Genomic DNA, 23,830 nt, shown 5'->3' on the forward strand with positions numbered 1-23,830 from the left:
GAATACGAAATGGGTTCTGTATATTATGATAAAACTTATTCGAAATTGTAAAATATTAGTTTTACGAACTTCAAGTTCAAATTCATTGTGTGATAATTGATGGATATATTGGTTCCAAAACAACAATTTAACGTTTGTTATACAATTTTGACATAATTTATAGGTTAGAATCCTCTTGTGTATCTTTCGGAAAATTTCAATTTCTCCCTAATTCTCAAGATCTAGGTAAATATTATGAATGATATATTTCTTCAGTGGAGTGTTGGAACTTGTTCATAATTATTTCGAACTGTGTTTACAATGCCCGAGTTCATTAAATTTGATCCAAGCTGATCTTTATTTGTGATTACTCTAGTCATTACTGTTTTGAAATTTTGAATTATTGTGAAGGTTTCTGAAAGGTAACTTGTTGGAAATTTTGCCCTAACTATTAATTAAATTATTTTTTTCCAGTATGAATGGTACCATGGACCAAAGAAACAAAGTACATCCTCCTAAAACCATGAAAAGTTATAAGTTGTTAGTGGACCCTTTTCTTGTGAAAGGGGCTACTAAATTGTATAGATATGATGGTGTAGTCCCTGACGACAGTACATTTCCCCCAGGGATTCCTAGAGATCCTCGTTCACACCTAACCAGAATTTGGACTCGCTTGGAACCTCTAGATCTTCCTGCCCCTAGGTGAGTTAAAAAGCTCACAATTCTGAAAAAATAGCAATTATTTGATTCACATAATGAAAATATAAAAAAAAGAGTTTAAAATATATCCTCTCAAAATGTTATTTGTTTTGACAGTTTAAAGTTTTATCTTTCAATCATATAATGAAGAAATAGGTTCATTCTGCTCCACTGATAAAAGAACATCAGATGAATCAAAATTTTTTCCTAATATCCATGGATATGTCCATCAGGATATATCCTCCATTGCTGTTATTATATATTAAGTGTTAGTTTACATTTTGGTTTCGTTTCTTATCTTAAGGGATTATATTGTTCGAATTTGTTTGAAATTGTTTTAAAGATTGACTATTGATATTATTTCGCTTGATAAATCATTTATAAATAGGATACTATAAATTTAGAAGTATGTGATTGACTTTTTTTAAGCTGATTGAAATTTGGGGATTCAGTAGAGAATATGTAGGAGGTCTTTGATTTTTCAAAAATTTTTTAACTATGCAACTTACAAAGAATGATTAATATTATTTACATCATTAAATTCTCAAAAATTAATGAAAGAATGAATAGAAAATGCGTGACAAATCATTTAAGATTACGTCATCGACCATAGAATAATCAGATACACGTCAGTGATTGATAAACAAGTAGTTCAAATGAACTACTATTGCATGGCGGGAAATTTCAAATTTCGCATATTCAAATTGTTAGAAATTTGGGTTTATTCATCAAAATACTTATTGAAATGAAATCAAAACATAATTTCGGTGGTGTTTTCGTAGAAATATCGCTACGGTATGCAATTTTAAAATTCAAATTTCTTTCAGATTCAAAATTGACAACAATTATGTGGGGGAACCGCCTGCCATTGAAGTTACAATTTTTCAGCTAAACGATAATATTGATAAGGTTTTCCTCAGAGATGTGGTACAAAAGTTCGGTGCAATCGATGAATTATTCATCTATTATCATCCCATTACCAACAAACACTTGGGCATAGGCAGAGTTGTATTTGAAACGGTGAAATCAGCAAAAGCTTGCGTTGAAAAATTGAACAATACCAGTGTGATGGGCAAAATTCTGGAAGTATTCCTTGATCCGTTTGGTGAAAAATGTAGGTTGAAGTTCGAAGAGTACACAACAGAGAAGAAACCACCCGAAGCTGCCCCACCTCCAAAGGTAGAACTCGAGAATGAAGAAAGGCTGGCGATAGTAAGGTTATCCTTCCTTTGGGCATACAATTTCAATGAGTTGTTTTTTTTTTCAAGGAGAAACAGGAAGATGAGCTTAGAAAGCATGAAAAGAAGAGGGAACGGGAGAAGTTAGAAAGGGATAGGTATGGTAGGGCAAGTTTCGGTAGAAGTGAATTTGCTACGCCAGGCAGTAGTTCTGACATAGGTTATGGCACTGCACCTAGTGATTTTTCAACCAATTTCGGTTCATCCAATACGACACCTGTTGGGTTAGTATTTTTCTTAATTCGAAGACTTTTAGTTGAATACCAATTTACTCGTTAATTTTTAGGTTTGAATTTTCTCATCCAAGTATACCGCTCACTCCACAATACGGCTTTGCCACCCCTAACGCCTACCAAATGAACCCTCCTCCCCCGCATACAGTCTGGCCGATTGCGACCCCGCAATGGCCCACCGAGAGCTGGGAAAGAACGCCCACTTCGATAGCCCCACCCAAATGGCCAGTAATGGAAGAGAAACTCACGAAACCGGAAAAGGATAAATATAAGGAGGGCAGGCATAAAGAGAAGGAGAAAAAGAAGAGTTACAGTAGTTCTAGCTCTTCTAATTATAGGGTTAACAACGAGGAAAAGACTGATGAGGAAACGAAGCTCGATCTGGATACAAGGTGAGTGAAAAATATCTATTACAAAACCAAAATAGCTACTAGATTTTCACAGACATGAAGGTTAATTTGAAGCTAAAGAAGTGATGGTTTAAATTTACTTGAAATGCTTATTTTTTCATGGATTATCAACAGGGGATTTATTTTCTTTGCAGAATTGCCCTTCTACTGAAAGGTAAAGGGACTGGGGGCATGCCACCCCCTTTTCTCGCCTTTGGGGATTCTGATGACGAGTTTAAAATGGACAAGCATCCTAAAGGTCTGACCCTACCACCATCGATAGATAGTGATGACGGTAAGATTTGAATTTGATTTTAATGTTTTTCTTCAAGAATTTTCCTTGCCGTGGTTGCTCTTGCAGTTTTGTATCTCGAAGGGTTTTCATTCTTTGGTTTTTGACTTCGTATGTTAATTTGGCTTCTTTGAAGAGTCTTTCCTGCCGCATATTCATAATCATGTTTTTTCGCAGACAAGTCTAGCGTTTCCTTGAGCGACATGGCCATCAATCCCCCTGCCCCGGATGTAGATATACCCCACGACGATGAAACTGCCCCATTGTCCGAACCTCCTTCACCGTTCCTGAGCAAAGACATATACTTGGAATGTCATCGAAACGCATTGGAGATGGTGAGTGAGCTTCTATTCCTTTGAAATATTCACAGAGAATTTCTTCACTCGTCTTAGATTTTCTGAAAAGGTACTATACAGGGTGTTCCTAAATTGGAGGCACAAACGAAAAGAGGAGATTCCTTGAGTAATTTCAAGAAAAAAAGTCTTAACTATTCGTTTTTGAGATACGGGGTGTTAAAGTTAGAATTTTTTTCATACATTATCTACACTTCACAAGATATTCAACTGAAATTTGGCACATAGTTTACACCATGTGTCATGTCATTTGCGATAGCAAATCCACAGGGGGATATTTTTTCCTCCAGAATTATTTTTTTTTGGTGAGCCACTTTTAATTCGAAAAAATGTAAAAAGAAGCTTTGTTAATATACTAGACCTTATGGTCTCTTGTAGTTTTGTCGTATATGCAACCGATTTCGAGAAAAAAGTTTTTGACGATTCTTTGTAGTTTGAAGTTTTGATTCTCTCGAAATCCTCAGTTTTTACACATCAAATCAAACTAGGTATTTCTGCTAATGAATGTATTTTCACGGCTTGTTTTGATAAAATTCCAAAAATTCAAACTTTAACACCCCGTATCTTGGAAACTAAACCTTTGCGATCCCATGTTTATGGGACTTGTTTTCTTAAAATTACTTAAGAAATCTCCCCTTGGTTTGTACCTCCAATTTGGGAATACCCTGTATACATAATCACGCTGTGCAAGGTGGGCTAAATTAGTTGTCTATTGAAGGGATCTCGAGAACTATAAGAGCTAGAAGAAAACGGATGACAATTTCCGAGCTCTTTTTCAGAGAAACAAAAAATGGTGAAAACCGTGGCTTCTTGATTCTTAGTTTTTGAGTTATACGCAAAAAAGATAACTTTTTTGTCTTCGAAGTTACAGATCTGACAGTTGAACCATCTTTTTCACGTAGAATCCACTGACGACCTCAAAATATTTTTTCATTTCGAATCATTAGGCGAACTTTGGATTTTTCTGCAAACTTTTATTGAATTTGTTATTTCTGAATTGGAAAAATATCTTTTGTCAGTAGATTCTACGTATAAAAGTGCCTAAGAAGGTTCGAGTTTCAGATCTGTAACCTCAAAGACAAAAAAGCTATGGGAACTTTTCGAAATCGACAAAATTTCATTGTTTGCTAATAATTCGAAAACAAAAAATCGTAGAAGGCTACGGTTCTTTGATTCTCTGAAATGTGTCATTCGTCTGCTTCTAGCTCTTATTGTTCTTGAGATCCACTCAGTAGACAAGGAATTTTGCCCACCCTGTACGGGGTGCAAATGAATGAACCTAACCAACACTTGTGTGTCCCTCATCGGCATAGAGAATGGACTGAGCAATACCCACATGAAGTGTCTGCTCTGTAGAGTAGAAAGAGAGGAAGTTATGATGCGGCCAATACTTGTCTCTTTCCTATGGACATAGACGTGAGTGTCGACCAATTGAAATTCTAGAAAAAGACAACAACTGGCCGCATGTTCGGCGGTCTCTTTCACATTTATCTGCCAATATTACTGTAGAGCCGAATAGGGAATGCTCAGTTCATCCTCCTCTATGTCTATGGTGTCCCTCAGCTGTCCTGTCAACGTCAAACATAGAATATCAAAAATTCATAGCCTACTTCTTATGAAGCTTCAGTTTAGGGTGTCCTATTAATGTTTTTGTGGATATCCTAGGCTGTGGTCGCCAGACAGAGGGAGGCGCTCGAGACTACCGCCCTCCTCAAGAAAGTCAACCTCGACAAAATCGGCAGCGACATATCTTCTAGCGAGGACGAGCTGTTGACCGGCGGCAGGATGAACTACAGCCCCATCGGAAGGTACAACCACGACTCCAAGTCCGACAGGGAGGACGACAGGATGAGCCTGTCCTCCCTCAGCAGCAACGACCAGAAGATCGAGGAGGTGAAACCGACCCCCCTGCCGCCCAACCTGAGCCAGCTGCCGCCGCCCCCGGCGCCGTACACGTTCTCGCATCACTACCCGCCGCCCGGCTACCCCCCGGCGACCTACACGTATCCCCCCGCCGACCCCTTCCACCAGCACGCGTCGTACCCGCCCGCGGCCTTCCCTTACGCGGCCAGCGTCCCGCCCCCCACGGTCTTCCACCTGACCGCCCACCCGACCTACCCGCCGCAGTTCGCGCCCCTCCATTCGGCGCCCGCCTACATTCCGACCCACTATCAGCTACCTCAGCACGGCCTCGAGGAGGACAAGGACGACCCTCACGCCGCCACCAAGAACGCCATCATCAAGACCATCACGCAGGAGCTGAAGGTGATACTGAAGAGGGACTTCAACAAGAAGATGGTCGAGAACACCGCCTTTTCGCTGTTCGAGAAATGGTGAGTGGTATAATACTTTGTTTATCTTAGGAATGACGTGAGGAACATCGTTGCCAGACTGTCAAAATAATCCTGATACTAGTCGCATACGATACGAATTGTTTTCGCAGGTGGGAGGAGGAGACCTCGAAGGAGAACAAGCCGAAGGAGCTGCAGGAGAACGAGAAGTCGCTGTCGGGCGGCAAGACGAACGCCAACGTCCTGCTGGAGGCTAACCGCGAGAATATCTACAGCAACCTGGACAGCCTGGCCGGAGCTGGGAACCTGGTGTTGGGCATTCGGGCGTCGCTGCCGAAGATGCCCAGTTTTCGAAGGAAGAAGATACCGTCGCCCATACCGGAGGACGACGACTCGAGGAAGTTGTCGGACAGCGAGGAGATCATCAGGGATTCGGATACGGAGGTTGTGAACCACTCGAAACCTTTCAGCAGGTGAGAGAACGGGAATTGAGGTTTTAAGCGGGCTTTTCGAAAGAATATTATCAAGAATGTGATACATATTCTGAAAGAGCAACTCTTCTAGTTATAAATCTGAGTACTTCATCCATCTCGGCGTAACCGTTCGGTCTTGAGGAATTTTTAACTGAACACAACTTTTTGGGATTTTTCGAAGGTCAACTTGCGAGTGGTTTTTCTCCCAGGAAAATTATCGTGGATCTGAATGTGATATATATTCAGAAAGAGTAACTCTTCTAGTTATAAATCTGAGAATTTCATCCGTCTCGGCGCAACCGTTCGGTCTTGACGAATTTTTAACTGAACCCATCTTTTTGGGAATTTTTCGAAGTTCAACTTTCGAGTAGTTTTTCTTCCAGGAAAATAATCGTAGATGGAAATGTGGTTCATTTTCTAATAGAGCAACTCTTCTGGTAATAAATCTGAGAATTTCATCCATCTCGGCGCAACCGTTCGGTCTTGACGAATTTTTAACTGAACCCATCTTTTTGGGAATTTTTTGAAGTTCAACTTTCGAGTAGTTTTTCTTCCAGGAAAATTATCGTAGATCTAAATGTGATTCATATTCTGAAAGAGTTACTCTTCTAGGAATAAATCTGAGAATTTCATCCATCTCGGCGCAACCGTTCGGTCTTGACGAATTTTTAACTGAACCCATCTTTTTGGGAATTTTTCGAAGTTCAACTTTCGAGTAGTTTTTCTTCCAGGAAAATTATCGTAGATCTAAATGTGATTCATATTCTGAAAGAGTAACTCTTCTAGTTATAAATCTGAGAATTTCATCCGTCTCGGCGCAACCGTTCGGTCTTGACGAATTTTTAACTGAACCCATCTTTTTGGGAATTTTTCGAAGTTCAACTTTCGAGTAGTTTTTCTTCCAGGAAAATTATCGTAGATCTAAATGTGATACGTATTCTGGAAGAGCAACTCTTCTAGTTATAAAGCTGAGAATTTCATCCATCTCGGCGCAACCGTTCGGTCTTGACGACTTTTTAACTGAACCCATCTTTTTGGGAATTTTTCGAAGTTCAACTTTCGAGTAGCTTTTCTTCCAGGAAAATTATCGTAGATTTAAATCTGATACATATTCTGAAAGAGCAACTTTTCTTGTAATAAATCTGAGGATTTCATCCATCTCGGCGCAACTGTTCGGTCTTGACGAATTTTTAACTGATCCCATCTTTTTGGGAATTTTTCGAAGGTCAACTTACGAGTAGTTTTTCTTCCAGGAAAATTATCGTAGATCTAAATGTGATACGTATTCTGGAAGAGCAACTCTTCTAGTTATAAATCTGAGAATTTCATCCATCTCGGCGCAGCCGTTCGGTCTTGACGAATTTTTAACTGAACCCATATTTTTGGGCATATTTCGAATGTCAACGTTCGAGTAGTTTTTCTTCCAGGAATATTATCGTAGATCTAAATGTGATACGTATTCTGGAAGAGCAACTCTTCTAGTTATAAATCTGAGAATTTCATCCATCTCGGCGCAACCGTTCGGTCTTGACGAATTTTTAACTGAACCCATCTTTTTGGGAATTTTTCGAAGGTCAACTTGTGAGTAGTTTTTCTTCCAGGAAAATTATCGTAGATCTGAATCTGATTCATATTCTGAAAGAGTAACACTTCTAGGAATAAATCTGACAATTTCATCCATCTCGGCGCAACCGTTCGGTCTTGACGAATTTTTAACTGAACCCATCTTTTTGGGAATTTTTCGAAGGTCAACTTGCGAGTAGTTTTTCTTCCAGGAAAATAATCGTAGATGGAAATGTGGTTCATTTTCTAATAGAGCAACTCTTCTGGTAATAAATCTGAGAATTTCATCCATCTCGGCGCAACCGTTCGGTCTTGACGAATTTTTAACTGAACCCATCTTTTTGGGAATTTTTTGAAGTTCAACTTTCGAGTAGTTTTTCTTCCAGGAAAATTATCGTAGATCTAAATGTGATTCATATTCTGAGAGAGTAACTCTTCTAGGAATAAATCTGAGAATTTCATCCATCTCGGCGCAACCGTTCGGTCTTGACGAATTCATAACTGAACCCATCTTTTTGGGAATTTTTCGATGTTCAACTTTCGAGTGGTTTTTCTTCCAGGAAAATTATCGTAGATCTAAATGTGATTCATATTTTGAAAGAGTAACTCTTCTAGTTATAAATCTGAGAATTTCATCCATCTCGGCGCAACCGTTCGGTCTTGACGAATTTTTAACTGAACCCATCTTTTTGGAAATTTTTCGAAGTTCAACTTTTGAGTAGTTTTTCTTCCAGGAAAATTATCGTAGATCTAAATGTGATTCATATTCTGAAAGAGTAACTCTTCTAGGAATAAATCTGAGAATTTCATCCATCTCGGCGCAACCGTTCGGTCTTGACGAATTTTTAACTGAACCCATCTTTTTGGGAATTTTTCGAAGTTCAACTTTCGAGTAGTTTTTCTTCCAGGAAAATTATCGTAGATCTAAATGTGATTCATATTCTGAAAGAGTAACTCTTCTAGTTATAAATCTGAGAATTTCATCCGTCTCGGCGCAACCGTTCGGTCTTGACGAATTTTTAACTGAACCCATCTTTTTGGGAATTTTTCGAAGTTCAACTTTCGAGTAGTTTTTCTTCCAGGAAAATTATCGTAGATCTAAATGTGATACGTATTCTGGAAGAGCAACTCTTCTAGTTATAAATCTGAGAATTTCATCCATCTCGGCGCAACCGTTCGGTCTTGACGAATTTTTAACTGAACCCATCTTTTTGGGAATTTTTCGAAGTTCAACTTTCGAGTAGCTTTTCTTCCAGGAAAATTATCGTAGATTTAAATCTGATACATATTCTGAAAGAGCAACTTTTCTTGTAATAAATCTGAGGATTTCATCCATCTCGGCGCAACTGTTCGGTCTTGACGAATTTTTAACTGATCCCATCTTTTTGGGAATTTTTCGAAGGTCAACTTACGAGTAGTTTTTCTTCCAGGAAAATTATCGTAGATCTAAATGTGATACGTATTCTGGAAGAGCAACTCTTCTAGTTATAAATCTGAGAATTTCATCCATCTCGGCGCAGCCGTTCGGTCTTGACGAATTTTTAACTGAACCCATATTTTTGGGCATATTTCGAATGTCAACGTTCGAGTAGTTTTTCTTCCAGGAAAATTATCGTAGATCTAAATGTGATACGTATTCTGGAAGAGCAACTCTTCTAGTTATAAATCTGAGAATTTCATCCATCTCGGCGCAACCGTTCGGTCTTGACGAATTTTTTACTGAACCCATCTTTTTCAGGAATTTTCGAAGGTCAACTTTCGAGTAGTTTTTCTTCCAGGAAAATTATCGTAGATCTAAATTTGATACGTTCTCTAAAGGAGAAACTCTTCTAGTTATAAATCTGAGGATTTCATCCATCTCGGCGCAACCGTTCGGTCTTGACGAATTTTTAACTGAACCCATCTTTTTGGGAATTTTTCGAAGTTCTACTTTCGAGTAGTTTTTCTTCCAGGAAAATTATCGTAGATCTAAATGTGATTCATATTCTGAAAGAGTAACTCTTCTAGGAATAAATCTGAGAATTTCATCCATCTCGGCGCAATAGTTCGGTCTTGACGAATTTTTAACTGGACCCATCTTTTTGGGGAATTTCTCGAAGATCAACTTGCGAGTAATTTTTCTTTCAGGAAAATAATCGTAGATCTAAATGTGATACATACTCTTAAAGAGCAACTATTCTAGTAGCAAATCTGAGAATTTCATCCATCTCGGCGCAATCGTTCGGTCTTGACGAATGGTGAAATAGGGTAGCACTAATAGCACTTTGTCAACACAAACACTTTCAATAAAGGCTCTCAATTTTCTACACTCTTCTCACCCCAAATTTTTCCAAGTGACCTGATGCAAATAATCAGATAGACTCTGATGTACTGAAGCACTGTGAACAATGAACGGTGTCGCCTGCACCGTCTAAAAAAAAAACTTGAAATTTTGTCGGCAGGTGTTATAGCTCCTCTATCTTCAATATTTTATATATGAAATTTTTGGCGAATTGATTTATTTTGATGATTCGAGAATAACCACAAAGTTTGGAAACACCCTGTACAGTGAATCTACCACAAAGGTAGATCGGGTTGCTTTAGTTCAACCTACAAGACTGATTAAACCCGACCTCTTGCAGGATAAGGAAGCCGTCGACCAGTTCCATAAGCTCTTCCGAAAGCTCGATGTTCTCGAGCGACAGCGACAGTTCCAGCAGCGACGAGAGTTCGGACTCGGAGACGGAAGTCGCCGAAACCAACAGGACGTCGCCGATACCCAAGCCCGAGGACCTGAAGAAGATCGCGACGGTCGACGAGTTGGTCCACACCACGGAAGACCTACAAGACGGCATATTGCCGACTTGTAAGACCCCCGAGCCAGTGGTCGTAAGTAACCGTTGCAGTTCAGTTGATCGAATACGAAAAAATCGTTCAAAATTCCAGGCCAAAACGGAGACCGAGGAGGAGGACGACGACAACCCGCCGAAGAAGGCCAAGCTGGACCTGTTGGTATCGAAGAAACGCGCTTTGCACGAGGACAGCGACAGTTCGCTAAGCGAAACGGAACTGGAGTACCTGGAGAGGAGACGAAGGAACACGGAATGGATGGAACAGATCGAACGTGAGAGGGCCGAGAGGGAGGAGAAGGAGAGATTGGAGAGGGTGGATAAGGAAGACGGTCCCAAGGTCGCCCCTAGATCGGAGAACTTGGCTGAGGAAAAATCGTTGGAGGAGATGGAAGCGGTTAGAGACGCTCTGTTGCAGGCTATAAGGAATCCCGAACCTCCCGTGAGTATTACCCTTTGGTTCTTCTGGTTTTGACTATTTTAAGTCAAGCTTGACTTAGTGAATATGTCTTAAACTGAGTTTAACTCTGTTCGAAACAGACGGTGGCACCTGCAGAGGCACCGGTCTCATCCAAGGTTCCCGATAAGGATCTTAGTAGCGATGAGGAGACTGTTCCTGAGAGAAGGGACGGTCTTAGTAAGAAAGAGCTGAATGGTGCCCTTGCGAGGGTCAGGAAACTGTCAGAGTCTGATGGCGAAGCAAGTTCGCATTCTCAGGTGAATGATAGTTGCTAACAATGTTTCTCGATTACTTGGTGCATGAAAGTCTCAGCTATGTCTTGAACTCTCTTCTACTAGTTTTTTTTTCTCAACAGATGAGGTGTTTGACATTCGTGCATTTTGTTGTCAGTTTGTGCAAAAACCGTTTCGTTAAGATCGATTTAATCATTGAGAAGAACTAGTTGGATATTGTTTCCATTGGTAGATACACTTTTTGGGCGAATGCAACTTATCAAATTGGGAAAATCCATAAATTTACTGAAGCCGGATGAAATAAAACCTTTAAAATATGCCCTTAGAATCATCTATGACCATCATTATGTCTCGTTTCTTGTTAGATTAAAAAAACTTGGAAGATGCGGAAACGACACGTCACTGGTCATTTTCAATGGTGGAATGCCCGGTCGAATGTTACGCCCATGTCTTCGCCCTTATCTAGCTCGGTGATTCCCAAATGGTGGCCGTCTCGGTGCAAGAGTTAAATACAGAGTCGTCGCTAGCAAAACTGGCGCCTTAGGCAAAGCCCCAATTTGGCGCTGTAATATATACAGGGTGAGTCTTTGGCTCGTACGAATATTTTGACAGTAGATTCTTGAGGTCAAAAATAACACATCTTTTCTTTACCATTTCTTCTGAATCGGCTCGGTTTAAAAGATACAGGATGTTGAAATACTATAAAAAATTGTTATTTCTAGTTCTATCTCTCAAACGGTTTCATCGAATGAAATGAATTTCAGAATATAGTTTTCCATTTATTCGATTGATCTTTTGCGAGCACAAAATATTACCCACGTCTTCCAGTTTTCTTATTATGAGCATTACGTACCATAAATATATCAAAAATTCAAAGAACCCAACTCTTGAAACTAAGTTGGACGGATGAATATTTGAACGTTCTGTAAAATAAAAGTATTCTTCAAATTTTCTCGTATAATGCGCCGTTTTCGAGTAATTTGATTTTCAAAAATTAAAAAGTATCTGCGAAATTTGAAAAATTGGGTACTTTGGCTGAATACAACTCTGTTTAAAAGATCCACACATGTGTAGTGTCACAGATTTAACTAGTTATTCTGAAGGTAATTTTGTTTTTTTAGGGGTAGCACAGCTCATTATAAAAAATCAAAATGGTTATATCTTTTTATCAGGGCCGAATCAGAAAAAATGGAATAGGAAAAATTGTTTTTTTTTATCTCAAGAATCTACTGTTGAAATAATTGTACGAGTCAAAGACTCGCCCTGTAACTTTAGTCGGCAAAGAGATTAGTCAACAGATCACCGAGGGAATTCTCCTCAATTTGGTTTATCACTGCATATGCAGGTTTCAACTGGATAATTATGAGTTTCATTCATAAATTTTTTCAAATGCACCGCGGAACTATGCAAAATCATTCTTCAAATATGGGGTTTTAAAGTTCAAATCGCTTCGTTTCTAGTTCATGATTTGACAACAGCGCCTACTAGAAAATAAAAAGAAGAATGGCTTGTTCATAAAATAACACTTGTTGATTCACAGCCATCATAAGGCGCGTACTCACTGACGAGCCTCAACAGCAACCGGCCATAAAAATCCCATAAAATTTTACGACCTTTCTCGTTCGTCGCAGACTTCACAGACGGCCATCTTTGTCTATCTCATCCAGATAGTGTATTTGTTGTCCTTTTCTATCAACGCATATTTCAGTCGATGTTGCCAACTTGTGCAATAGAAACGAATCGCTTTAAATTTTAAATACCCATTTTTATTTTTCATTTTGAAGTGCTTAGAATATTTTTTTTTTTGGGAAACGGTTCGAATGGTTATTTCAAAATGTGACGTTTCAAAGATATTCCATAAAAACTACATCATTTTCGTCAGAAAGAGTATTCCCTGTTCTTAATTATTATAATATAGTCGTTAAGATGTCGATTGCACCAGCATCCCATTTTGAATAGGGAGCACACAGGTGACGGCAGTGGGCCGAGGATTACCGTAATTTGACAGTTGAATATTGGAGTCGGTGTTTATTTACAGATGAATCGAAGATATTAGGAACGGTTTAGGCTCCCACAAATGCTTTTGGAGGTGTCATATACGTATGGGGTGGTATTTGCACATCGCACAGAGAGAAGGATGGATTATCCAGCTTGCTTTCCATTCATGAATTGCATTGGGCATATCTGGGCAGAGATGTGTGAAAACTGTCCTTCATAGAACAACCGATTAACAATCTCATAACGCTCTGCTAGATATTTGTCCCAAATTTTCATAAATTGCCTCATCAATACTATACCCTGAAGTGCAGAATGCTTGAGATAAGCTCGTGGGAGACCAACCAAACACTAGCTTGACCTAGACTTAATATTTTCTCTTCATTTAATTTTTTTGATATTCCATGTGTTGCATTCGCCAAGAAAAAGCGTATTTACCATTAAAAAATATCTACCTATATCAATGTTATGAGTTTTTTTGAATCAAAATTATCCATTTCAAGGTGGCCATGGAACATTCCTACTGCATGCCGCAGAAAGGCGACGAGACCACCAAGGAGGAGGGCGCAGAGAACGCAGGAAACGTCGTACACGACCACGGCTACTGGACCAACCAGGAGGTCAAGGAGAACGAGGCGCCGAAAACCGAAGTTACCAACGTCGAAACGACGCCGGATAAACCCAAGAGGTCGAGGAAGAGGAAGCAACACGCCAAATTACAGGAGTTGCAGAACACCGTCGACAACAAAGATGATAATCAGAACGGTTACTATCAGTCGTCTCAAATTGTACATTCTGTAAAGCATAAGGACAGGGATCTAGTCGCGCAGATGGCTATATTATACGAGTTCTTGACTAAAGGTGAGATTCGAGGTAGAATCGATTTAAGTCGGGGTTAAACACGTTGGATGTTTACAGGTATCGACCACGAGGATATACAATACATGAAGAAGTCTTACGAAGCGTTGTTGGCCGACGATGCGATGAGCTATTGGCTCAACGATACTCACTGGGTGGATCACTGCATAACGGACCTATATTCGAATCCGAGGAGGAAAAAGAAGGATGACGTCAAAGTCCACGATTCTGGCTGCGCCAGGACGGAGGGTTACTACAAGATATCGCCGCAGGAGAAAGTGAAGTACAAATATCACCACGCCAAATCACACGCCGTCTCACTCTCTCCCAACGTCACCGTTTCAAAGATGCAGGGTGAGTTCCGATCGATCCTATACCCCATTCACATTTATTTCAGCAGTCGGTTGGCCATGAAATAATCATCTCAAGTTTTCGTAACAAGAAGGGAGTGAGGTTGGCACTCATGAAATGTCGTTAATGTCATAACGCCGTTGCCACAATATCAATTTTTATTACGAAAATGCCGAAAGTGATTGAAAATAGAGACAGGGTTTCAGGAAGTGCTATTTAGAATTCAGGTCCGCTCATTCAAATAGTTATACCCTGATTTTCTAAAATCCACAATAAGTCAGAGGGTTGCGAACATATTCAATGTAAGAGAATTTATATAATGTTTCATCTGAGTTTAAACGACTTATATTTCAGCTGAATATTTCCACAATCAAAAAGATTGTGAATGAAGGGGATGACAAAGAATTTCCTTCTATTGGAAGACCCAATGAAGTGGTGGCATTTGAGAATTTTATGTTCGAGTGAATTAATGCGAAAAGTTTACTATAGTATTTTCGATTAATGTCATCGTAGAATAAATCCCCGAAAATTGCTTCTATTTTTCATTTAACTTGTCCTATACATTGTAAATGTCTTAGGGTACCAATAAATACCTAATTATCAATGTATTAAGATGAAGAGCCACAAATACGCCCCAGTTGTCCTGTTAATTGTTTATTCATTTGAAATTTTTGTTCAAAGGTGAAGTTAATCTTGACTTGAAACTTCCTTTAGTTCCTTTTACTTATATTGATGCAAGATGATTTTTGTTGAAGAATTTAACATTGTTGTAATTATCTTTTAATTCCTTCGGGATATACCCATTCCCAACCACTGCATCATATGCATTTCATCTTCGGGTTAATATTTTTGAAATCTACAACTGATGTAACGTATTCAAACTTTAGCCAGAGAAGATAACGAACATTAACACTCCTCAAACTAGCGCATATTATGATATTATACTGATCTCTTGTATTTTCCATGCGAATAACTGGATTTAGTATGCCTTCAATTAGTTTGTATAAACTTCAATTATGTTCGTCACATATTTTCCGAAGAGATTCGACATTGTGATAAAATACGTAATAACAGAAACTTTTACGTAGAACGGGCAACATAGCGTTGATTTAAAACCCAAACATGTTTTGACAAGCGTCATAACCTCACAGTTTCGTACTACACAGAGTGAAATGTGTCAAATTTCCATGGCCAACCGAGTGCTAAAATAAAAGCGAATGGAGTATACTTCTAATCCACGATACTCATCGATTGTTTTCGTTTATAGGCATTTCGAGGGAGGCCAGATCCAACCAGAGACGTCTGCTGACCGCCTTCGGCACGGACACCGACTCCGACCTGCTAAAGTTCAACCAGCTCAAGTTCAGGAAGAAGCAGCTTAAGTTCGCCAAGTCGGCCATCCACGACTGGGGCCTGTTCGCGATGGAGCCCATCGCCGCCGACGAGATGGTCATAGAGTACGTCGGACAGATGGTCAGGTCCAGCGTGGCCGACCTCAGGGAGTCCAAGTACGAATCGACGGGTATAGGTAGCACGTACCTGTTCCGCATAGACCTGGAGACCATAATCGACGCGACGAAATGCGGCAACCTGGCGAGGTTCATCAATCACAGTTGTAGCGTAAGTATTGATTTTACGAAGTTAGGTTAGAACCATAGAAAAACTTGAATTTTTGACAGTGACAGTTGGGTGTTTAATACTTCTATGGTTTTATTTTACAGCCCAATTGTTACGCTAAGGTTATAACCATCGAATCCCAGAAGAAAATTGTGATATATTCGAAGCAGCAAATAGGAATCAACGAGGAGATAACGTACGACTACAAATTCCCCCTGGAAGTGGACAAGATACCTTGTTTGTGTGGTGCCGCTTCCTGTCGTGGTACACTGAACTGAAGTGCTGTAAATACTAGAGACTGTTCCATGTGTAAAGACGTTGTGTGGTCGATATGCTTTTTTGCTGTTACGAGTTTAATCTATTTAAGAATTAAATATTTGATAACTTGAAGATGAATGGAGAAAGTAATTGGACTATATATTTTAAAATTGTTTTTTATTTGTACATAGGTTTATATTTTGATGTACATAATTACAGTTTATTTAGATTCTTCTCGATTAAAAGATTGTGAATTCTGTTCGTTTCAGCATATTTAATACCTTCTCTGGGTCCCCGACACCATACGAAAAAACCAATTGGGCTTCGTTAAAAATTCATTTCGATATCTGGGCAATTTTTGACTAGGTAATGAAGTCTTAAGAAACTTTGGTACGTCTCTTTTTGGCTAGATGATGCAGGTACAAAGTGGCCTCCGGGATGCATTTCTATCGCGGGCATGAGAAAACATTTGCTTAAATCTTTGCTCATTTGTGAGGGGATAATTTGATCATTCTCTCCAAACACATGAAGGCTCGGAATGGCAATGGTTTTGTTGTAATAAGCCGAATGAGGTATGCTTCCCGATTTGAATCCAGCTATCATAATGGCGAATTTGAACTTCGCCTTCAACAATTTCTCCTCTTGAAGGTGACATAGGAGTGATACTAAACAGGCTCCTTGCGAAAATCCCAAAATTCCATCAAAGGGACCTGCAATAAATTAAATTTCACAAAAAACAACACCATTGTTACTTCTTCTAATGTACTATTGGCGAAAAGAAACGTTTTGATGCAGCTATGTGCAAAATATTACCAAGTTTTTCAAATGTTTCTTCCACTAACTGAACACTTTCTTCGAATCCAATTGCTGGACCACCTGTTCTGATTCCTCTAAAACTTTTATCTTCCCTGTTGAAGAACCAGCCAAACTGCTCGTCTTCTTCCTGAGCTGTGTCAACGTTTTCCACATCGTTGGGAATTACCACTTTATGAGGTGCTGTGATATAAGTGAAATCAGCAAATTTATTCGCTATTTTACGAAAAGAACCAGTTTTTTGACGAAACGTATCGGCATTTTGTCTGTAACCATGAATTGCTAGTATTTTCAGTTTTTCGCCATTCATAGCACTCATTATTATTAATTCAGCTTTATTTTGAAAATATTAAAAATTTGAAAACTGTCAAAAAATATAGGTTAGATAAATATAACCTAACTCTATAAGGGTGTGTTCACAAACTTACTCCGAGACTTATTATTTGTGTTCTGTGCTCCGAGAGTAGAGTACGGCTATGCTCAGTAACGCTTAGAGTAATCAGAACTTGCCCAGAGTAAGTTTGTGAACGCAACCTTGGCCTTCAAAGTCATAGACTAATAATTATTAGTCTATGTTCAAAGTTCACCTAGATTGCGTTCAGAAACTTACTCTGAGCAAGCTCTGATTACTCGGAGCGTTCACAAACTTACTCTTAGTCACAGATTACAGAGTAATCTGTGCTTTTAGTTCCTCAGAGCATGGCCATACTCATACTCTACTCTCGGAGTAAGTTTGTGAACGCAACCCAAGGGGGTTACCAAAAATAAACTGGATTAAACGGATATATTTACAAATATGAAAACACAAACTTATCAGAGGTGAATCGAAAATTACAAAATTAGGACAAGTTTTTGCTTAGGTAATGTGTATAGACAAACTTCTGATATTCTTCGATTTGCTCAGGAGACGTAGGTACAATATGCCCTCCTGTATGATTACAAATAAGAGGTTCTTCGAAACATTCTGCTAAAGATGCACTCATTTCGTTAGGAATAATCTCATCTTCATCTCCAAGGATGTGCATTGTTGGCAAGCTAATTATATCACTGAAGTATTTCATATGTGGTAAACATTTTGATTTGAATCCCGATATGATAATGGCAAAATTAAATTTCGGCTTTATCAATCCACGATGTTGAAGATCACATAGTAGAGCTGCAAGACAAGCGCCTTGGGAAAATCCTAAAATTCCATCGAAGGGACCATATGTTTCAAATATGGATTCGATGGACCTAACAGTCTCTTGGAATCCTATAGCTGGACCTCCATTCCTTATCCCTCGATTAGTTAAATTGTCTCTGTTAAAAAACCAACCATATTGTTTCTTACACACTTTCTCTCCGAAGTCTAGATTGTCTGGGTCATCTACAAGAAAAACTTCATGAGGAGCATTAACATACACAAATTTTACCCACATAGACAGTGAATCTAGTAATGGTTGGGTGATTTTTTTGAATATATCTGCGTTCTGGCGGTATCCATGAAGAGCTAAAATTTTGAGCTTATCATCTGCTGACATTTTAAAACAAAAAAATAGAGTTAGGTTAGGTTAGTTAGGTTAGGTATCTAACCCGCCCCTGACAACAACGCTCTGCAACCTCTCATACAAGAATAATATGACGGATCTGTATTATGTGTTGCCTATGTCAGTATTTTACAGTGCTCTACAGCTACTTGAAGTTTTTTGAAAAAATGATAAAACCTGTCTTCCTATTGAAATGCCGTACATCTTTTCTGAATGATTCGAGGTCTATGATTTCAAATCCGGGCTCAGTTTTCACAAGAAAAATATATGTCGGCTGCTACGGCCTGCTACTTTTCTCTCTCTTCAGAAGGACGTGAAATGAAAAATAATTCATTTGAAGAAGAACCGATTGCAGTTTCTGATAGAACAGACTCTAATGAACCTTCATTCCGAATTTCAAGGCGATATGAAAAAAAAGCATTTTCGGCCAAAAATTTTCATGATGTATATCCTTGCGTTTTTTTCAATCGGAATCCAAAATCCAAGTTTTAGATATTGAAGGGCCGTACATGTTTTCTGCTTAATTTGAGGTCACTGATTACAAATCTGAACTCAGTTTTGACGAATAAAATTTATTTCGGCTGCTAGGGAGTTCCAAAGTTTCAGCCCTTCAAAGGGGCGTAAGAAGAAAAATAATTCACTTAAAGAAGAACAGATTGCAGTTTCTGGTAGAGAATATTCTAAGTAAACTATATTTCCAATTTCAAGACGATACGAAAAAAAAAGCATTTTCGGCCAAAAATTTTCATGATGTATAACTTTGCGTTTTTTTCAATCGGAATCAAAAATCCAACTTTTAGATATTGAAGGACCGCACATGTTTTCTGGATGATTCGAGGTTCCTGATTCCAAATCTGAGCTCAGATTTGACGAAAAAAATGTATTTCGGCTGCTAGAGCCTACCAAAGTTTCAGCCCTTCAAAGGGGCGTAAAACGAAAAATAATTCTCTTGAAGAAGAACCGAAGGCAGTTTCGGGTAGAGAATAGCCTAATTAAACTATATTTTCAATTTCAAGACGATACGAAAAAAAAAGCATTTTAGGCCAAAATTTTTCATGATGTATAGCCTTGCGTTTTTTTCGATCGGAATCAAAAATCCAACTTTTAGATATTGGAGTGCCGTGCAGTTTTTCTGGATAATTCGAGGTCTCTGATTTCAAATCTGACCTCAGTTTTGACGAAAAAAATTTATTTCGGCTGCTAGGGCCTACCAAAATTTCAGTGTGTGTGCGCGCGTGTGTGTGTGTGTGTCTGTGTCTGTGTGTGTGTGCGCGTGTGTGTGTGGGGGGTGCAGGGTGTGTGTTTCGAGTGTCGAGTGTCGAGTGTCGAGTGTCGAGTGTCGAGTGTCAAGTGTCAAGTGTCGAGTGTCGAGTGTCGAGTGTCAAGTGTCAAGTGTCGAGTGTCGAGTGTCGAGTGTCAAGTGTCGAGTGTCGAGTGTCAAGTGTCGAGTGTCGAGTGTCAAGTGTCAAGTGTCGAGTGTCAAGTGTCAAGTGTCGAGTGTCGAGTGTCGAGTGTCAAGTGTCAAGTGTCGAGTGTCGAGTGTCGAGTGTCAAGTGTCGAGTGTCGAGTGTCAAGTGTCGAGTGTCGAGTGTCGAGTGTCGAGTGTCGAGTGTCGAGTGTCGAGTGTCAAGTGTCAAGTGTCGAGTGTCGAGTGTCGAGTGTCGAGTGTCGAGTGTCAAGTGTCGAGTGTCAAGTGTCAAGTGTCGAGTGTCGAGTGTCGAGTGTCGAGTGTCGAGTGTCGAGTGTCGAGTGTCGAGTGTCGAGTGTCGAATGTCAAGTGTCAAGTGTCGAGTGTCGAGTGTCGAGTGTCGAGTGTCGAGTGTCGAGTGTCGAGTGTCCAGTGTCGAGTGTCAAGTGTCAAGTGTCGAGTGTCGAGTGTCAAGTGTCAAGTGTCGAGTGTCAAGTGTCGAGTGTCAAGTGTCGAGTGTCAAGTGTCAAGTGTCAAGTGTCGAGTGTCGAGTGTCAAGTGTCGAGTGTCGAGTGACGAGTGTCGAGTGTCGAGTGTCGAGTGTCGAGTGTCAAGTGTCGAGTGTCAAGTGTCGAGTGTCGAGTGTCAAGTGTCGAGTGTCGAGTGTCGAGTCTCGAGTGTCCAGTGTCGAGTGTCAAGTGTCGAGTGTCAAGTGTCAAGTGTCGAGTGTCGAGTGTCGAGTGTCAAGTGTCGAGTGTCAAGTGTCAAGTGTCGAGTGTCGAGTGTCGAGTGTCAAGTGTCGAGTGTCGAGTGTCAAGTGTCGAGTGTCGAGTGTCGAGTGTCAAGTGTCAAGTGTCAAGTGTCAAGTGTCGAGTGTCGAGTGTCAAGTGTCGAGTGTCAAGTGTCGAGTGTCAAGTGTCAAGTGTCGAGTGTCGAGTGTCGAGTGTCGAGTGTCGAGTGTCAAGTGTCAAGTGTCAAGTATCGAGTGTCGAGTGTCAAGTGTCGAGTGTCAAGTGTCAAGTGTCGAGTGTCAAGTGTCAAGTGTCGAGTGTCGAGTGTCGAGTGTCAAGTGTCAAGTGTCGAGTGTCGAGTGTCGAGTGTCAAGTGTCGAGTGTCGAGTGTCAAGTGTCGAGTGTCGAGTGTCGAGTGTCGAGTGTCGAGTGTCGAGTGTCGAGTGTCAAGTGTCAAGTGTCGAGTGTCGAGTGTCGAGTGTCGAGTGTCGAGTGTCAAGTGTCGAGTGTCAAGTGTCAAGTGTCGAGTGTCGAGTGTCGAGTGTCGAGTGTCGAGTGTTGAGTGTCGAGTGTCGAGTGTCGAGTGTCGAATGTCAAGTGTCAAGTGTCGAGTGTCGAGTGTCGAGTGTCGAGTGTCGAGTGTCGAGTGTCCAGTGTCGAGTGTCAAGTGTCGAGTGTCGAGTGTCAAGTGTCAAGTGTCGAGTGTCAAGTGTCGAGTGTCAAGTGTCGAGTGTCAAGTGTCAAGTGTCAAGTGTCGAGTGTCAAGTGTCGAGTGTCGAGTGTCAAGTGTCGAGTGTCGAGTGTCAAGTGTCAAGTGTCGAGTGTCGAGTGTCAAGTGTCGAGTGTCGAGTGTCGAGTGTCAAGTGTCGAGTGTCGAGTGTCGAGTGACGAGTGTCGAGTGTCGAGTTTCGAGTTTCAAGTGTCGAGTGTCGAGTGTCAAGTGTCAAGTGTCGAGTGTCGAGTGTCAAGTGTCGAGTGTCAAGTGTCGAGTGTCAAGTGTCAAGTGTCAAGTGTCGAGTGTCGAGTGTCAAGTGTCAAGTGTCAAGTGTCGAGTGTCGAGTGTCAAGTGTCGAGTGTCGAGTGTCGAGTGTCGAGTGTCCAGTGTCGAGTGTCGAGTGTCGAGTGTCAAGTGTCAAGTGTCAAGTGTCGAGTGTCAAGTGTCAAGTGTCGAGTGTCGAGTGTCGAGTGTCGAGTGTCAAGTGTCGAGTGTCGAGTGTCGAGTGTCGGGTGTTATACATGCCATACATGTTTTCTAGATAATTTGAGGTCCCTGATTCCAAATCTGAGCTCAGATTTGACGAAAAAAATTTATTCCGGCTGCTAGGGCCTATCAAAGTTTCAGCCCTTCAAAGGGGCGTAAAACGAAAAATAATTCACTTGAAGAAGAACCGATTGCAGTTTCGGGTAGAGAATAGCCTATTTAAACTATAATATCAATTTCAAGACGATACGAAAAAAAAAGCATTTTCGGCCAAAATTTTTCATGATGTATAGCCTTGCGTTTTTTTCGATCGGAATCAAAAATCCAACTTTTAGATATTGAAGTGCCGTACAGTTTTTCTGGATAATTCGAGGTCTCTGATTTCAAATCTGACCTCAGTTTTGACGAAAAAAATGTATTTCGGCTGCTAGGGCCTATCAAAGTTTCAGCCCTTCAAAGGGGCGTAAAACGAAAAAAATAATTCACTTGAAGAAGAACCGATTGCAGTTTCAGGTAGAGAATAGCCTAATTGAACTATATTTTGAATTTCAAAACTTTGCTTTGCTGAAAAATATTTATTTTGGCTGGCATTATACTTTAGCCGATTGTCATAAGGAGGTAAAGTATAATGAAATGCACTTGACGAGTAAAACTTACCCAGGATGTATACACATAACAATTCCATCTATATCTTGTAATTTTAGGTGAATTCATATATTGTAGTGAGAGTTTTAGTCCAGACCGTCACCGAACCGGTATGCTGTGATATTATTCAGCAGATCGGCACCGGTGGCGGTATGGTCATTACTCATTCATCTGTTCCATGGTGTTGAGGTCGTGGAAGCAAGCAGGCCATTGTAATATGTTACTCGTTCAGTCTCCAATAAGAAATATTATCCTGCATAAATTAAACTTACTCCATAATCTTTTATTTGCAGTAAAGTGACTTAAAAGAGTTAGAGTCACAGTTATATTGAAAAATTTTCACCGAAAATACTTTTTTCTTCGTGTCGTCTTTAGATTGAAAATATAGTTTAATTAGGCTCTTCTCTATCAGAAACTGCAATCGGTTCTTCTTCAAGTGAATTTTGAAGGGCAGCAACTTTGGTAGGCATTGCAGCCGAAATAATTTTTTTTTCGTCAAAACTGAGTTCTGACTTGGAATCAGGGACCACGAATTATCCAGAAAACATGTTCGGCATTCTAATATGATTACAAGTTTTCTAATTCTGATCGAAAAACATTCCGTTCCTGCATGAAATTTCAACAATTTCTTTTGCTCCGCCATCTAGTACTATTTCAACGAACATCTACTAATCCATTACAGTGTTCTTTCTGCCGCATAGTAGAAACCTATCTCTACCATAGAACAGTTTTCTACTGGAGCTGAAATAGAAAACTGTAATGAGGTGGACTATGTTCGTTAAACATCGACAAGGTGGCGCTACAATAGAATTCACGGGGAATCGAATATGATGTGTTGCATATGCCGATATATTCAAGGCGCTTTTTATCTTTGTCGATTTTTCGTCTAGAATGGAAAAACCTGTTTTCATATTGAAGTGCCGTACATGTTTTCTGGGTAATTCGAGGTCTCTGATTTCAAATCTGAGCTCAGATTTGACGAAAAAAATGTATTTCGGCTGCTAGAGCCTACCAAAGTTTCAGCCCTTCAAAGGGGCGTAAAACGAAAAATAATTCACTTGAAGAAGAACCGCTTGCAGTTTCGGGTAGAGAATAGCCTAATTAACCTATATTTTCAATTTCAAGACGAAACGAAAAAAAAAGCATTTTAGGCCAAAATTTTTCATGATGTATAGCCTTGCGTTTTTTTCGATCGGAATCAAAAATCCAACTCTTAGATATTGAAGTGCCGTACATGTTTTCTGGATAATTCGAAGTCCCTGATTCCAAATCTGAGCTCAGATTTGACGAAAAAAATGTATTTCGGCTGCTAGAGCCTACCAAAGTTTCAGCCCTTCAAAGGGGCGTAAAACGAAAAATAATTCACTTGAAGAAGAACCGCTTGCAGTTTCGGGTA

At 40.0% G+C, this 23,830-nt stretch overlaps 3 protein-coding genes across 5 annotated transcripts; 1 reads left to right on the forward strand and 2 right to left on the reverse strand.

The window, feature by feature from the left end:
• The first annotated feature begins 21 nt into the window (after nucleotides 1-21).
• Nucleotides 22-16,369, forward strand: LOC123320513 (histone-lysine N-methyltransferase SETD1). Of its 3 annotated transcripts, none has more exons than XM_044907856.1 (16): nucleotides 22-163; nucleotides 454-681; nucleotides 1,506-1,890; nucleotides 1,947-2,140; nucleotides 2,203-2,541; nucleotides 2,694-2,833; nucleotides 3,008-3,165; nucleotides 4,849-5,516; nucleotides 5,627-5,947; nucleotides 10,132-10,378; nucleotides 10,436-10,780; nucleotides 10,879-11,055; nucleotides 13,530-13,887; nucleotides 13,945-14,238; nucleotides 15,503-15,855; nucleotides 15,957-16,369. In XM_044907856.1, exons 2-16 carry the CDS (start codon nucleotides 455-457, stop codon nucleotides 16,128-16,130), a joined length of 4,380 nt encoding a protein of 1,459 aa, XP_044763791.1. In that variant the 5' UTR covers nucleotides 22-163; nucleotide 454; the 3' UTR covers nucleotides 16,131-16,369. The 3 variants fall into 3 exon arrangements, with proteins under 3 accessions (XP_044763791.1, XP_044763790.1, XP_044763789.1); XM_044907855.1 differs by having other exon boundaries at nucleotides 87-225; XM_044907854.1 differs by having other exon boundaries at nucleotides 120-401.
• Nucleotides 16,271-17,324, reverse strand: LOC123320516 (esterase AGAP003155-like). Its single transcript, XM_044907861.1, has 2 exons — nucleotides 16,924-17,324; nucleotides 16,271-16,820 (listed from the first exon to the last, which is right to left on the reverse strand). Exons 1-2 carry the CDS (start codon nucleotides 17,240-17,242, stop codon nucleotides 16,438-16,440), a joined length of 702 nt encoding a protein of 233 aa, XP_044763796.1. The 5' UTR covers nucleotides 17,243-17,324; the 3' UTR covers nucleotides 16,271-16,437.
• Nucleotides 17,325-17,693: 369 nt separating this feature from the next.
• On the reverse strand, nucleotides 17,694-18,467 carry LOC123320097 (esterase AGAP003155-like). Its single transcript, XM_044907270.1, has one exon. It carries the CDS (start codon nucleotides 18,441-18,443, stop codon nucleotides 17,763-17,765), a length of 681 nt encoding a protein of 226 aa, XP_044763205.1. The 5' UTR covers nucleotides 18,444-18,467; the 3' UTR covers nucleotides 17,694-17,762.
• Between the last annotated feature and the right edge of the window lie 5,363 nt (nucleotides 18,468-23,830).

The sequence above is a fragment of the Coccinella septempunctata genome, chromosome 9 (genome assembly GCF_907165205.1).
Source record: "Coccinella septempunctata chromosome 9, icCocSept1.1, whole genome shotgun sequence".
Taxonomy (NCBI): Eukaryota; Metazoa; Arthropoda; class Insecta; order Coleoptera; family Coccinellidae; genus Coccinella; species Coccinella septempunctata.